Source organism: Musca domestica, unplaced genomic scaffold (genome assembly GCF_030504385.1).
Source record: "Musca domestica strain aabys unplaced genomic scaffold, Musca_domestica.polishedcontigs.V.1.1 10, whole genome shotgun sequence".
NCBI classification, from domain to species: domain Eukaryota; kingdom Metazoa; phylum Arthropoda; class Insecta; order Diptera; family Muscidae; genus Musca; species Musca domestica.
Window position 1 is genome coordinate 2,291,392 of NW_026712115.1, and position 16,407 is coordinate 2,307,798.

Sequence of the window (16,407 nt, forward strand, 5' to 3'; positions counted from 1 at the left end):
CTAACATGTAAATGTCGGAGAAGCTTTAAAAGTAATTTATCGATTTTAGAAATAAAAACATTTTCATCTTTACCTCTTCCATTTGAATTCCATTCAAAATATTTAAAAATATTAAAGAAATTGCAAATACTTGTGATTTTGTTGAGATTCCCATATTTGCGTCCGGTCCGTTTGGTTTACTTTCGTGCAATGTTTTAGAAAATGAAAGAGTATTAAGAGATTGCAGCTGGTTCTTTATTTTTGCTTCTCGACGACATGAAACAGTTCCCCGGTTTAACCCACCGGTTCGCCTATTTTCGTTACTCAAATGTGGAATAAAAATTGTTTTGCACAAGATAACGTTACGATAATTGTGTTTCTCAGCTTCCGATCCAAAGCCAGTATCAGCATGCTTAAGAATCTTTCGAAAGCAAGTTTAGAAAAAATATACACGAAAACAATAAAAAAGAGCTTTAATTTTGGCCTTGTCGAACTCTTGAAACTCTACACTCTGCAAAAACTTATTACAAGGTCAGTTTTTTAAAAGTGCCTAAACCATCCAATCGTTTCAAAGGTATGTTTAAGATTTTCACAATCGCTGTCAAAATATGAAATTACTGACACCGCGCTTGATGCAGCACCTTAAAGACCCCTAATTTCGATCGATGCCCTTCTATGAAGCTTATGTCTCGATATTAAGGCAGAAACATGCTAAATACTTTAAATCTGGAGGTATAGAGGCTCTAGTAGACATATTTCAATTCCTTAAATAATTACGGGGAAAATTCAGCCGATTCTAAAAGAGCTAAAAAAGAAGACACGTGTATCAATAACCAAGAGGTGGGGTGGGGTATGTTCACTCCTCTTCCACACTTTTGAAAATTTTAGGATAAAGATTCCTCGGAATATGTGCATTTTATGTATATACAGGGTGAGACAAACGCCATAATCTTTACCTTTTTTAAATTTTATTAAATGAGAGCAAAAAAGATCGGAAATAGAATCAAATTTTAGAATAAGTTTAGTTTTGTTCGAATTGTTTACCTTCGCCACGAATTATGGCCTTCAAACGGCCAATGAAACAGTCACACGTTGCCCGAATGTTGCTCTGCGGTATTTTGGCCCATTTTCGGCGAAGCGCTTGCTTCGTTTGGCCGAAAGTGGTGAACTGCCGAGTTTGGTTTTCTCCGATGAGAAAACATTCGTTGTCTGACAGTTTGTAAACAAACAAAATGATCGTGTTTACTAGCCAAAGAGGTCAGCTGAAAATGTGCACCTTTGGTTGGCCATCAGAACTCAAGAGCCGGCCATGGTGATGGTGTGGGCCGCCATAACAGCCGATGGTCGCTCTCCGCTCGTATTAATCGACCGTGGCATTGGAATTAATGCCGAATATCATGGCGGAAATATTCTGGAGGGTGTATTAAAGCTTTGGGCAAGCATTCCAACAGGACTCAGCACCATCGCACTCAGCACGCGCCACCAAAGAATGGTTACAAAATGAGGTTCCTCGCTTCATTTCCAGCGCACAATGGCCACCAAAATCTCCGAATACTAATAGTCCAACTATTGTGTCTGGAGTATTTTGGAAAGTAAGGTTGGCACTAAAAAATATCAAAGTGTCGATCACCTCAAACAAGCGATTCGCGGGGAATGGGCCAAAATGCCACAGAGCAACATTCGGGCAGCGTATGACGGTTTCATTGGCCGTTTGATCGCCATCATTTGTGCCAAAGGTGATCAATTCGAACAAAACTAAGCTTGTTCTAAAATTTGATGCTATTTCCGACATTTTTTGCTCCCATTCAATAAAATTTAAAAAAATGTAAAAAATATGGCGTTTGATATTGTTTCAGTTTTTTATTTCACCCTGTAGATGTATTCCTGACGTTTAGGTAAGGTTTAGGCTCTTGACATCTTGTAGAAGCTATAGTATAGTTTTGTAAAATATCGATCTCGTTAAAAGTGTGATTTTAACCACATTTTAAACAAGTATAGAAAGTCTTAAAGTCGGGCGGGGCCTACTTTATGATACCCTACACCACTTTGCTAATTTAGTAGAGCCCCGCATAACAATTTAAAGTTTTTATGGGAGAATTCAATCATACACGCTATGATTATAATTATAATTTAAAGTTCAAAAGACTTAATATGCCGAAGCATTTGTATCTTTTAAATTCGGACTTGTATTGGCCATTTGATATATATGGGAGCTGTATCCAGCTATTATATTTCTCTGAATATCGTTGTTACGGAGTGCATATTACGGTTGTGGGTAACAAATATAACAATTCGGATGAACAGTATATATGGGAGCTATAGCTATATCTGAACCGATCTTCACCAAATTTGATATACTAGCTTCTAGACTCAATTCTGTCGTAAGTTCCAAATGCCCATTTGGACAAATATTAGACGTTTGGTTCACAATAAAAGGTAAATCGGACGAGGTTATATATGGGAGCTATATCCAAATCTGAACCGATCTCGATAAAATTTGGCAAATGTATTTCTGAGCTGTATTTAATATATTTCCCCAAATATTGTTGTTAAAGAGTGCATATTACGGCTGCGGAGGACAAAAATAACAAATCGGATGAACAATATATATGGGAGCTATATCTATATCTGAACCGATTTCGATCAAATTTGGCATTATTATTTTCAGGCCTAATTTGGTTGTATGAGCAAAATTTCATACTATTCGGACTGATATTACACGTTTAGTGCACAATAAAAAGCAAATCGGACTAAGGTATATATGTGGTATATATATCTAAATTTTGACCGATTATCTCCAATTTCAATAGAGTTCGTCCTTGAGCCAAACAAATGATTTGTGCAAAATTTCATCTGGATAGGGCAATAACTGCAGACTGTACTTTGTTTACAAAAATACATGGACAGACGGACAGACAGACTCAGAATGTGATTCTATGCAGATCATCAAAAGGAACTATGGGTCTATCTCGTTTCCTTTTGCCTGTTACAAAGAAATGCTCAAAGACATAATACCCTGACAACCTTGTGGTGTAGGGTATAAAAAGGACCAAAAAAACGCTTTGTTGACCCTGTCGAGGATTAAAATATACCTATCTATATCTATAAAAGAGGAAAATGTTTGTATGTTTGTTTGTTTGTTTGTTTGTTTGTAATTTATGGACTCGAAAACCGCTGAATAGATTTTCCTGAAAATTTCCATATATACGGCAACATCGCCTGAAAGTAACATAGGCTATATACATTTTTGAATTTCCACTTGGAACTGGAGATATAGCATCAGAATCGGAGGTACCTCCCAAAAATTTAGATTTTATATGCACATATCTATTGATTGGTTGAAGATACAGTCTCTAAATTTGGAATACGTAACGGAATTTGGAACAAAAATAAGTTTGCCAAATTATATTGTAATCGGTTCAGATTTGAATATAGCTCCCATATATATTTTCGACCGATTTCGTTCATTTGATGCCTCAAACACAATATGAATGTTCGATTCCAATGAAATTTGGAATGTGTGACGGGATTTAATCCGAAAATAAATTTGTCACATTATATTGAAATCGGTTCAGATTTGGATATAGCTCCCATATATATTTTCGGCCGATTTCAAGCATTTGATGCACCAAACACGCTATGTATCCCCAATTTCAATGAAATTTGAAACGTGTGATAGATTTTATCTAAAAAATTGATTTCCCAAATTATATTGAAATCGGTTCAGATTTGGATATAGCTCCCATATACATTTTCGGCCGATTTCATGTATTTGGTGGACCAAACACGACATGTATTTCCAATTGTAATGAAATTTAAAATAAGTAACGGAATTGGGAACCAAAATGAGTTTGTCAAACTAAATTGAAATCGGTTCAGATTTGGATATTGCTCCCATATATATTTTCGACCGATTTCATGTATTTGATGCACCAAACACGCTATGTATCTCTAATTTCAATGAAATTTGGAATGTGTAGCGGAAATTAAAACAAATATACATTTGTCAAATTATATGAAAATCGGTTCAGATTTGGATATAGCTCTCATATATATATATATTCGACCGATTTCATGTATTTTATGCACGATATGTATGTTCGATTCCAAAGAAATTTGGAATATGTAACGGGATTTTGATTAGAAAATAAATTAGTCAAATTATATTAAAATCGGTTCAGATTTGGATATAGCTCCCATATATATTTTCCGCCGATTTCACATATTTGATGCACCAAACACGATACGTATTTCCGATTCCAATGAAATTCGGCATGAGTGGCTAAATTTGGTACAAAAATAAATTTGACAAATTATATTCAAATACGCTCAGATTTGATTATAGCTCCCATATATATACTCAGCCGATTTCACATATTTGATGCACCCATAGCGAGAGAGACAAAATCTGGCACCAGAAAAAATTGCCAAATTATATTGGAATCACCACACATGATATATATGACCGATACCAATGAAGTTCAGAATGTGTGGCGGAATTTGGTTACAATAATAAATGTATGTGTAAAATTAGTTAAGATTTGGATATAGCTCCCATATATATATTATCGGCCGACTTCACATATTTGACGCACCAATTTCAATGAAATATGAAAGGTGTGGCGGAATTTGGTGTAAAAGTAATTTTTTAAAATTATATTTAAATCGGATCAGATTGGGATATGATTTTAATAAGAACCATTGACCCACAACGCCTTAGGCTAACACAAAAAAACAACACAACAATTGATTTGAAATACACTTATTACGGCGAAGTATGTTGCTATCTCGAATTCACTAATTGCAATAGAAATGCCACTCAACTTCAAAAGATTGCAGTTTACTGCACGCTTGGTATTTGCTATGAAATAAATAAATCCGAAGGACAAACATTTCGTGTATGTATGTCATGTTACTGCTTTTCTAATGGTTTTGGTTATTTACGCTTGAAGTCGTGCAATAATTTTTTTTTAATTTTTAAATTTGTTTTTTTTTAACCAACATATATTCGTAAATAAAAATTTGAATGCATATAAAATCAAAAGGGGTAGCGAAGCGCACCGGGTACAGCTAGTATACCTATATACCTAAAATGCACATATTCCGAGTCTTAATTCGACAAGTGTTGAAGGGGGTGTATTTGAATTACCCTATTTAGGCTACTTTGCGACGAAAACTTTTAAAACGTCGCTTTTCTTAGCTTTTTATAATCAGCTGGATTTTCCCCGTAATTACTGTTTTTGTTGCACAGTGTAATTCTTTGCTATCCTTTTTACCTTATCTTTTTAAATTTTTGTTTAAATCCAAGGTGGAATATTGTGGTTCCTTTAAACAAATTTTCTTAAAAAAATCAACAATTTTTTAATTGTAACATAAAATTAGATTTTTTTATAAATATAAATACAGTTAATTGTTTCTATTAAATAAAAAAAATGTTCTGTTTAAGAAACGCCTAATTATGTTGCCTTTTTTGCTATCCAACGAACCTTGCAAACACTCTCGAAACCAAGTTTATGATGTAAAGCCTTGGATCCCTCATTTTCATCCGCAACAATTGTGATTAAATCCAAATTATGAATAGCCAAGAGTCGTTTTAGTTCCAGTTTCAACATCATTCGTCCATAACCATGACCCCGTTCGGCTTCCATGGTATAAAGGAATCTACAATGAATATAATGGCACATTTCAACAAAAATAAATTGAATGTTAACGAATGTTGTCTTACCCTGGATTGAGAAATTCATTCGTAGATATCCACGAAATGGGCTGTTCCATGCCACGGCGAAAGAGACCAATGCCACCATTGAATTCAATACATCTACGAATCAATTCCAAAGAATTTGCATGTCTCATAAACCAGTGGGTATCTATCACTTCCGTGTGTTTTTCTGGGTTCAATGGGGCCACATAGAGATCACCGGGTAGTTTTCTATAAAAAGCAAATATTATGAATATTTAAAATTTACATAAAAATCAAATCTAAAAAAATGCTCACTCATTTATTTCAAGTTTGGCAATTTTATCCTTGGTTATTAACATGGCATGCTCATGGCTGGGAAACATCCACTCGTCGGGTGGAATCTTTTGGCAGGCAACATTTTTCACCATCTCATAGAGATTTTCATCGCACATTAGCAACAAATTATAATTTTTCCAATTGATACGATTTGTTGACTCCAGACATTCTTTTAGTTCCGTTTGAGATTCTTGCAGGGTGAAACAAATTAGAAAGTAATCCTATAAATTGACGCAAATAATAATGGAAAATAAGTTATTGTCTTAAGAAAGGAATTGCAAATTGTAAACTACGTAATATGAGAAAAAGTATGTAAATATCTAAAACTCTACAATGTTGCCTTCATTAAATGTTTTGATAAAATCAATTATTTTAACTCCGATAATCCTAAAGAAAATATTCTGTGAACATTTCAGAATAGTCGTTCTAAAATCGAAAAAAATAAATTTCCCAAAATAACACTAAGCAACACAAAATAAAAACAAGTAAGCAAAGGCTACAGTCGAGCGGGGCCGACCGTTGAATGCCCTACAACACTATAATAAACGATACAGTTTATATAGACGAGAAACTCGAAAGAATTTCACAAGATATTGTGACAAATCATAAAAGAAAGCCATCAGGTTTCGTTCTCTAATTTTCGAATAATAGCAACTTAAACTAACTTGCTTATTTCCAATTTATTGGTAGATGTTGCACGTAAATGGTCTTCCTAGATCTGGAACCAATATTTCCCAAAGACCTATAATCTCTCAGAAGTGGCAAAAGATTAACATTTCAACGAAATCAGCGTTAACGAAATAGTCAGAATAGTCAGAAGTGCGTCTTTCCAGTATTTGTGAATTCTCCAAAAAGTCACTGGAATGGACATTTTCGTATTTAGTCTACAAAAGTTTGCAAACTATTTCACACATTGAATATTTTTGGATGGCCATCCAAAACTGCTTGGCTTTTGCAATGTCCGGTAACCCCATTCAAGTGTGCGTGGGGATCGGGCGATAATTACGACCTACTGACAATTTTGCATAAGAGATCTTTCAAGCATATCTTCTTTGATAGACACATATATATAGCACATATTTTGCTATATATCCGATTTGTTGGATGTTAACATCAATGTAAAGGATCAGAAGTAACCTTGTCATGGCATTGTGATTTCGTCGGGATTTAAAATATTCGCGGTTTAATGAAAAATTTTGAATTTTTTCAACATTTATTTTACCCGCTAAATATTATTCGATGGCCACCCATATTAGTAGGCTTCTTCCCCGCCCTAAACTCTAGCTACATGTGAAATTCCGCGTCGATTGGTCTATAATTGCGACCTGTATTGCTACTGCAAAATCCGACATATTTTCAGTATTTGGTCCATTTCAACCCCTAAACATTTGGCGATCATCTCCAAAAGAAATAGGGTTCTATTCTTACCCTAACCCTACCTTCGTGCAAAATTTCGTAAGGATTGGGCCATAATTGCGACCTGTGCCGTGATTACAAATTAACATGGACAGACGGACGGACGGACATACAAAGCTAGATCGACTCAGCTCGGCGAGCTAGGAAGATCCATATATACTTTCCTATATGGAAAACCAATATTTCGAGGTGTTACATAAATTCTGGCCCAATCAAACTTATAATACCCCCAACACATAGTGTTGTAGGGTATAAAAACAGTAGGGAATGGTCAAAAGTCGGGCGGGGCCGACTATATGACGCCTACACTACTATGCGTATTTAGCGGAAGTAGATCATACCAATTATGAATCGCATTTGAATGCATTAGAGTAGTCGTGGCTTTAGAATAGTCACAATTTGGGAACTATATCCAACTCTGATCTAATTTTCAACAAATTTGACGGAGGCCTTTGTACCTCAATAAGGATTATATATAAAAATATTTATTGGAGCAATAGATATACCGGACCTAGTTTCATCAAATGGTAAAATTCGGTTGAATATGAAATAAGTAAAAAGAAGCTAAGTTCAGGCGAGCCGAACTTTTAATACCCTTCACCGTTTCGAAGGAATTTGAAAAGTTTGAAAGAAATTTAGTTCTCATTACGAGCATCAAATACCAAATTCGAAATAATTCCCGTAAATAATGTCGCTAAAATCATGAAAAATTTCGCAGAGGTATGTTCGAGCTTTACCTGATGTCCGGTATCAAATATCATTGTTATGGAGTGCATATCACGCGTGTGGGGGACTTCAACGCCAAATCAGATGAAACATATATATGGGAGCTATAGCTTTATCTGAACCAATTTTCACCAAAAAATGGAGAACTTTTTTCTGGGCATGATTCCGTCGGAAGTGTAAAAATTCACTCCATTTGAGCTGATGTTAGCCATTTGGAGCACAATAAATCTGAAATCGGATGGGAGATATATAAGGGGGCTATATCTGAACTGATCTTCACATAATTTTAAGCACTGATATCTGCGCTGTATCTGATATATGGTACCAAAGATCATTGTTGTAGAGTGCATATTACACATATGAGGGAGTTAAACCCTAAATCGGATGAAATATATATCTGAACCGATTTTCACAAAAAATTGAAGAAATTGGTTCTGGGCTGAATTCCATCGGAAGTCCATTTGGGCTGAAATTAGCCATTTGGTGCACAATAAAACTAAAATCGGATGAGACATATATATGGGAGCTAAATCCAAATCTCAACTGATCTTCACAAAATGTCAAGCACTTGTTTGTGAGCTGTATCTGATATCTGTTACCAAAGATTATTGTTGTGGAGTGCATATTCACCAAATATTTGAACCGATTTTCACCAAATTTGAAGTACTTATTTCTAGAATGAATTCAGTCGGAATTACCAAAATGCTGGTCCATGTTAAAACCCCTTACCACTATGTGGTATAGGGTATAAATACTGGACAAATCCAGTAGATTATGAAATTAGAGCTGAAAATAGAAGAAATGTGTAACGGCTTTTAGGAAGTTTATAACGTAAGGTAACCTCTTGCACATTATTTTAATATTTTCGTATTCGGCAATATTGCTGGTAAAAATACGAGAATTATATTAGTAGAAAATGTTAACCCTCTAGTGAGTCAGCAAATAATTATTGTTAGTCCTTTTTTTTGAAAATATGGTTAGTGCTAGGCCAGGTGTGAAACTTAATAATAATAACCGCCCACTCAATCAAGTACATCCCCCAAAGGGTCAAAATTTTTAATAATTGCAACTCTTATCAAATATGAAATAAAATTACGATTTTCTTCGAAGTTTACATTTTCCAATATTTCTGTCAATATAAGATTTGGTGAAAATATGGAATATATCGAACCACTCCTTCTTTTACCTCTCCCACAAAGGATCAACATTTTGGCTATTTATAACCCTTGCAACATGCAAAACAAGTCAGCGATACTCTTTAAACTAATTATATCTTAATGTTTGACTAAACTCGAGAGCTGATGTGAATGTGGAATTTTTTGACCCTCTCCTACCCTCTTACAAATAAGTCATACAATTAAAAATAAAAATAATTCGCACAATGCAACACCTTTATTTACATTAGTTCTAGTGTGAATATGGAATTCATCGGCCCATTCATTCAAGTATCTCCCCCACAAAGAGTAAAATAATATTTAATATTTCTATAAGCCATAGAGGTAATGTAAATATGGAATATGTCGGTCCACACTATGATCACGAATAAAATAGATCGTTATAGTCTAGACATGGCACGTCTGTAACATAGAGAAGAAAACATAATATACCCATAGTCCCTTTTAAAGAATCACATTCTGAGTCGATTTATGCATTCCCGTACGTCTGTTCTTGTAATTTTGTGAATTTATAATCCGATTGAGATTAAATTTTTCCAAACAATATTTGTTTGGCCCAAGGACGAGTCCTATCGAAACTGGTGAGAATCGGCTCAAATTTATATATAGTTCCCATATATATCTTTAACCGATCTCGGGATAATCAAAATATCATTCAAAGTAGGCATTTATTGGCCGATCGAAATACAATTTTTAACAAATCATTTTTTTGAGCCCAGGACGAACCCTACTATTTTGGTGATAATCGGTCAAAGTTTAGATATAGCCCCCATATATATTTTCTTCCGATTTTCTTTTTATTGTGTACCGAATGTGTAATATTAGTCCAAATAGGAAATTTGCCACATGCGACCAAATTGAGCCTAGAAATAAGTAACACCACGTTACACCCGTAATATACTCTCCATTTGGTCCCAGCTATCAGATACAGCATGTAAATACCTCTGCTAAATGTTATAGATATCGGCTGGTATTTAGATATAGCTCTCAGATCACTATTTAAACTTCTCAATTGTAGCACCAAAATTTCGATACAGGTTCTAATTACGACATTTGTTTGTTCTTAAAAATACATTCTGCAAACGAGTTTGCATTTTGGTCAGCTAGCTATCATGACATGTCTTATTAACATTTTGGACGACCCGGACATATTTCTCCAATTTTATCTTTTCTAATGATTTAGGGTAACAAAAGTTCCACACGACCAAATTTAATGCTTTTTGTTGAGTTTGCAAATCTACCTTTATGTCTGAAAACCTATATGCACATGTATGTATTTTGATACTTACTCGATAACCATTGATTGTAATCAATGTACAATTATTCGGATCTCCGCTACGATGTGTATAGAATCGAACATTCCAACGATCCGATTTCAGATCATGGCGATTGTTGTTTATGTTGTCATAATGATAAAGATAACTGCGAATGAAATTGTGCTGCTGGGTACGACGCGGTAAGAGGGGCTTGAGCACAGCCAGCATGGCCTCCAATTGGGGTTTGGTACATTCCACTAAAACGTCAGTGTCACACATCTTGACCAGCACAATTCGGGGTGAACAACTTAAATAGGAAACAAAATTAAGAAAGAAAAAAACTGGCAACCTTTCTATTTGATGTCTGCCAAGAGACTAAATGACGTTCTGTCTAGAGTTCTTCAACAGCTACAAACTAATGTAGAATATCATTGCCTAATTATCTACCTGAAATCTTCTAATCAGTCATTCATAGAGGAGAGGTAATAAAATGTGTGTAAACAAATGTGTGGGTGTGTGCGAAAAGTTGATAATGCAAAACTGCTTTCTCAGTCTGACTGACACCGGGGTAGTTTGCAGACAATAAACCGATTTTAAATTGCATTTACCTGCACTTTGTTCGAATATTCATATTTACAATATTTATTTCAAAAACTGCCCTTAAAATGATTTAGTATCTAAAAATACAAAGGAAAATTACAGAAGGAACAGAAGTTGTGGAAAATTCCAACAGGGGATTAAAAATCAATCATTTCTTTTCGAGCAAAAAGAACCATACCAAAGGCTGACATAAACCGGGGAAGTTTATTGTGGCATCTATTTTATGGAAATGCTAACATGATATTCGACATCACGTTGTGACATTGTGTATTTGTCTTGGGGTAATATGATTAATCACAATATGACACTTTTGTCACCCTCCACGTTAGAAAGGGGTGGTATACTAAGTTTGTCATTCCGTTTGTAACACCCGATATATAGAGACCACACAGAGTAGGTGAGATAAAAAAAAAAAACTGCAACAAAGTCAAAGGCCATAATTTTTACATTTTTTTACATTTTATTGAATGAAAGCAAAAAATGTCGGAAATGGCATCAAATTTTAGAATCAGTTTAGATTTGTTCGAATTGGTCAGCTTTGGCACGAATTAAGGCCTTCAAACGGCCCATGAAATCGTTACACGCTGCCCGAATGTTGCTCTGCGGTATTTTGGCCCATTCCCGACGAAGCGCTTGCTTGAGGTGATCGACACTTTGGTATTTTTTAGTGCCAACCTTGCTTTCCAAAATAATCCAGACGTAATAGTCCAACGGATTGGTATCCGGAGATTTTGGTGGCCATTGTGCGCTGAAAATGAAGCGAGGAACCTCATTTTGTAACCATTCTTGGGTGGCGCGTGCTGAGTGCGATGGTGCTGAGTCGTGTTGGAATGTCAAAGGTCTGTCGCCAAAATGTTTGCGTGCCCTCCAGAATATTTTCGCGATAATATTTGGCATTTATTCTGACGCTACGGTCGATTAATACGAGCGGAGAGCGACCATCATCTGCTATGGCGGTCCACACCATCACCATGGCCGGCGTTTGAGTTCTGGTGGACAACCGAAGGTGCACATTTTCAGCTGACCTCTTTTGCAAGTCAACATGGTAATTTTGTTTGTTTACACACTGCTGGACAACGAATATTTTCTCATCGGAGAGTTCTCAAATTCGGCAGTTCATCACTTTCGGCCAAGCGAAGCAGCTCCTTAGCTCTATTGAGTCTATTTTCTTTACGTTGCTGTGTAAGTTCTTGCACGGTCCATTTTTTTCGGCAACTGCGACGCGGGTTTCGATAAAGTCTCTTCCTTAATTTTCGAACCATTTCTGCTGATGTTGCTGTGTTCTTCCGTCCCCTTCCTTGACGTCGGGCTACGCTACCAGTATCAGGGTAACGAGCAATGGTACGAGACACAAAAGATTTATTCACATTTAAATGCTGGAGTGCTCTAACGATAGCCACTTGTGGTTTTCCAGCCAAATATAAAGAAATCACACTATCACGCTTGAATTCCATTACGAATAACTTTTTCTCTGGAAAATTGTCACCAAAATGTTTTTGTACGCTCGTAAACAATACAATGAGCTGTCACTGAAATAATTTTAACAGCTGTCGGACGAGTGGCTTAGAAATGACAGCACCCTGTAGTTGTACTCAGTTGTTCACAAAATCGGCCTAAGAACAAACTCTATTTAAATGTATTTAGTTTTGGTGAATCTATTTGGATGAGTTCAAATCGGTTCAGATTTATACATGCGTCTCATTAATAAATTCCTTTAAGTCGCAGCAAAATCAGGTGTGAAGTAATAAATTTGTAAAATTCTGACAGTTTTAGAATATGTTTCAATAATCAATAACCGGATGATGATTATTTATCTTTCTATATGGTAAAGTACTTCCTTTGAAAACGTTGGCATTTTGAGGGGAAGGTACATGAAGTGGCGGACCGATATTGCCCATCTCCGAACTCAATGTAAGTTTGGATTACATCGGATACTCCCTTCGAGAGTTTTCAACCGTTACCAATAAGACAAACGGACGCCGCTAGACCGGCTCTAAATATCCAGAAATGGATTTCGTCCTGAATGGATTAAACATACTTTTGAGTGCGGGTGTGGTGCTGGAAAAATTCTAACAATTAAAAATAAATATTCAGCGACATACAATCATAAAATCTTCACAGAGTTAATCCATATTCACGTTTATCATCGTTTAACTCTTAAAAGAAATTTTGGGATGAGCCAATTTTAAAAGAAATCGAATGCTCATTTCTTTTTTTTATGATCTTCAAGTCTTTTCAAAATTTTGACCCGTTATGGGGGACGTACCAGGAGGAGTATATCCCATCTTCAAACCAAATCCTTTGCTAATAAAAATTTTGGGATTGGGAAATTTGAAGTCAAGCGGATATTTATTTCATATTTTATCAAAGTGGGGGAGGTTTTTGATGGAGTGGGCACCTGACCCGACACTAATAAAAATATTAGGATTTGCAAAGTTTGACCAAAATTTGGACCATACTTTCTTGTTCTACACCGCAAATTATTTTCTGCGAAAACTTTGACCTTTTTTGTTGGAGGTACCAAAAGGAGTGGTCCGATATTGTCCATCTTCGAATTCAATTTAAGTTTTGATAATATTATAATGCAAGCCAGATAGACAGACAGGCGATAGGACGGATACCCTAGATCGACTTCAAATTTCCTGGAAAGGACTTTGTCCAAAGAGACTTAGGGTCTAAAATCGTTATTTCAACGAAACTCTTTTTGACCGTATCAAATGATATACCCTCTCTAGCCCCTATGACTTATGATATAAAAAGCTATTCACGTTTATCATATAAGCCGAAAATTTAATATGAGGAACACCCCAAAAACACTACACTGGGCTGTATCGTGATTTTAACAGTCAGACAGACGGACATCTTTAAATCAACGACGACATGGACCTGCATAGGCAACTTTTGTCATAAGCTATTACAATATTCAAATGCGAAACTTGAAAAAAAATCTGTGTATAATGTAGCTTATATCTTCAAAATACCGAATATCGGGGGTTATCATGGGGTTATACTAAAACGTGGACTTGCACAGACAATTTTCTGCCATAGACGGTAGTATCCATTATGAACTTCAAATACCAAATTTGAAACAATTCCGGTAAATAATGTCGCTAAAATCATCAAAATACCGAATATCGGGAGGTATCCATCGGGACAGAAAATTTTCAGTCATAGGCTGTATTATTTATTTCGAACTTCAAATACCACATTTGAAACATTTTCGGTAAATAATGTTGATAAAATCATCAAAATACCGAATATCGGGAGGTACCGTTATAAGGGGCATATACGAAAACGTGGGACTGCGCACGCAATTTTTTGTCATAGGCGAATTTTTGCATTACGAATTCTAAATACGACATTTGAATCAAAATACCGAATATCGGTAGTTACAAACGGAATGACGAACTTATATATACACTCCGTATATACACTCCTTATATACACTCCGTACTATGTATGTTGGAGGGTATAAAAACAAATGAGGTTAGCCGACAGATATATATCCTCAGCCGATTTACGTTTATTATATATACATTCTGACTTGCGCTATAATCATTCGAAATACTAATCCTTTATGCTGAGGCCCCATAGGAGTAAGTCAACAATGTTGGGTTCCCTTGGTATACGGTCAGAACTTATAAAGTCCTTAAAAAAGTTTAGCCTAAGATCTATTATAAAAACGGAATACTATCAAATCCACATGGATTCTTCCACATCCCAGACTGACTATTGGGCAGCGAAATTATAAGAAACAAAATGATGCGAATTCGGAGTAAGTGCCAAAAGCTTTGAATTCAATGAGAAATATTTCTGACTTTGACGTCGTGCTTCTTACACAATGACTTGTAGGATAATTTTATATAAATTCACATGAAGTTCGACATAAGCTCTGTGAGTTTTTAATATTTATGAATTCCTGTCTTTAAGATTACATATGGATGAATTATATGATGGATTCTGGGACCCATAGTAGAATTGTATGCATTTTTAATCAAAAGACGGAAAATTCCAATAATTTTGAATAGGGGGGAATTCGCTACCTCTAGACTTAGCTCTAATTTTATAACCCGCTGGGGTTTTCCTTGAATTATGAAAAAAAATTAATTTTGTCGCATAGGGTAATTATACATTAAAACAAAATTCGGTATTGAGTGTTGTTTATAACTTTATTCTTATAATATTTTTAGGAATTATGTTTTTTTATTGTAATTACTGTTTAATTTTATTTATTTTTCCTTTTGTTTTGCATTTTTCCAAAATATTGTACATAACTAAATGATTTGTTTTCAACAATTTTACTTAGAATCATTATTCTATTTCAACAATACTACTATGTTTGCGGGTGTTTGGTTGTGATTTAAAAATCCCTTTTTCAAAACAAAGGAAGACACTTGAGGTGCTAATTATTTTGCTAAGCTTTCGGACTAACATTAGATGTGCTAAAACAGCTATTTAGAATATTGTTTAATTTTATAAGAATATTTAAGTGTATTTTGTTTTGTTATTAATTTAAATTAAATTCCATTTTGTTTTGTCTTATTACTAGAGATAAAACAAAAAAATATATGAATAAGATATCTATAATTGTAGACCTGCTGGTGTATTTACATTTTCTTGTCACTATTTGAAAGCTTGGCTTGTATTAATTATAAATATTGCTTAATTTTCTTGTTGCTCTTGCTGTTGTTTAAGTGTAAATAAATTCTTTGAAAAATGGTCTTATTTTAAAAAAGGAAAAATTCTGTTATGGGTTTTAAATAGATTTTCTTTACATTCTTTACTTTTTTAGGTAATGTTTGTTAAGAAATATAATTGCGAGTGTTTGCTTGTCTTGTGACTTAAATTACAAAAAATGTATATATTTATATAGAATCATTTTTGTTAAAAAAATATTACTTAATTGATTTATAATAAGCTATAATTTAGTTTTTTTTTTAATAAATACTATAAACTTCCAACTTCCTCTTAGATTTGTTGTAGAATGTTAGCCTGGCTCCATAAATGGTTGTCTAATTATCTTCTCGTTTTGTTGACTTTTTTCTGTTTCTTATAAGCGTTTTAGCAATGTGCATCTTGTATTCCAATTCTGCTGCCCCTAATTGCCATTGGAACTTAACGTTGTTTGTGGTGTCACATCACGGGTACAGGTTGGCAAGACATAAGTTTTCGACGTCGATTTGTTGGGAAATAAATCCGAAACGTAGTTGGTCTAGAGGGGAAGTAAAACAAAAGTAAG

The 16,407-nt window shown here is 34.9% G+C and overlaps 3 protein-coding genes across 4 annotated transcripts in view; all 3 read right to left on the reverse strand.

Moving 5' to 3' along the window:
* Positions 1-755, reverse strand: part of LOC101895310 (ficolin-2) — a 57,309-nt gene extending 56,554 nt beyond the window's left edge. The window contains exon 1 of one of the 2 annotated variants that reach the window (XM_020036563.2): positions 74-755. In XM_020036563.2, coding sequence (XP_019892122.2) covers positions 74-154 — 81 coding nt within the window. In that variant the 5' untranslated portion in view covers positions 155-755. The remainder of the gene's footprint in view (positions 1-73) is intronic. The other variant, XM_059125376.1, reaches the window with a different exon arrangement.
* Positions 756-5,349: 4,594 nt separating this feature from the next.
* Positions 5,350-10,961, reverse strand: LOC131803742 (uncharacterized). Its single transcript, XM_059125385.1, has 4 exons — positions 10,602-10,961; positions 5,975-6,216; positions 5,705-5,908; positions 5,350-5,640 (listed from the first exon to the last, which is right to left on the reverse strand). The coding sequence occupies exons 1-4, from the start codon at positions 10,845-10,847 to the stop codon at positions 5,436-5,438; spliced, it is 897 nt and encodes a 298-aa protein (XP_058981368.1). The 5' UTR covers positions 10,848-10,961; the 3' UTR covers positions 5,350-5,435.
* Positions 10,962-15,634: 4,673 nt separating this feature from the next.
* Positions 15,635-16,407, reverse strand: part of LOC101895662 (putative phosphatidate phosphatase) — a 170,553-nt gene continuing 169,780 nt past the window's right edge. The window contains exon 7 of the mRNA XM_059125391.1: positions 15,635-16,380. Within this exon, the coding sequence (XP_058981374.1) occupies positions 16,267-16,380 (114 nt within the window). The 3' untranslated portion in view covers positions 15,635-16,266. The remainder of the gene's footprint in view (positions 16,381-16,407) is intronic.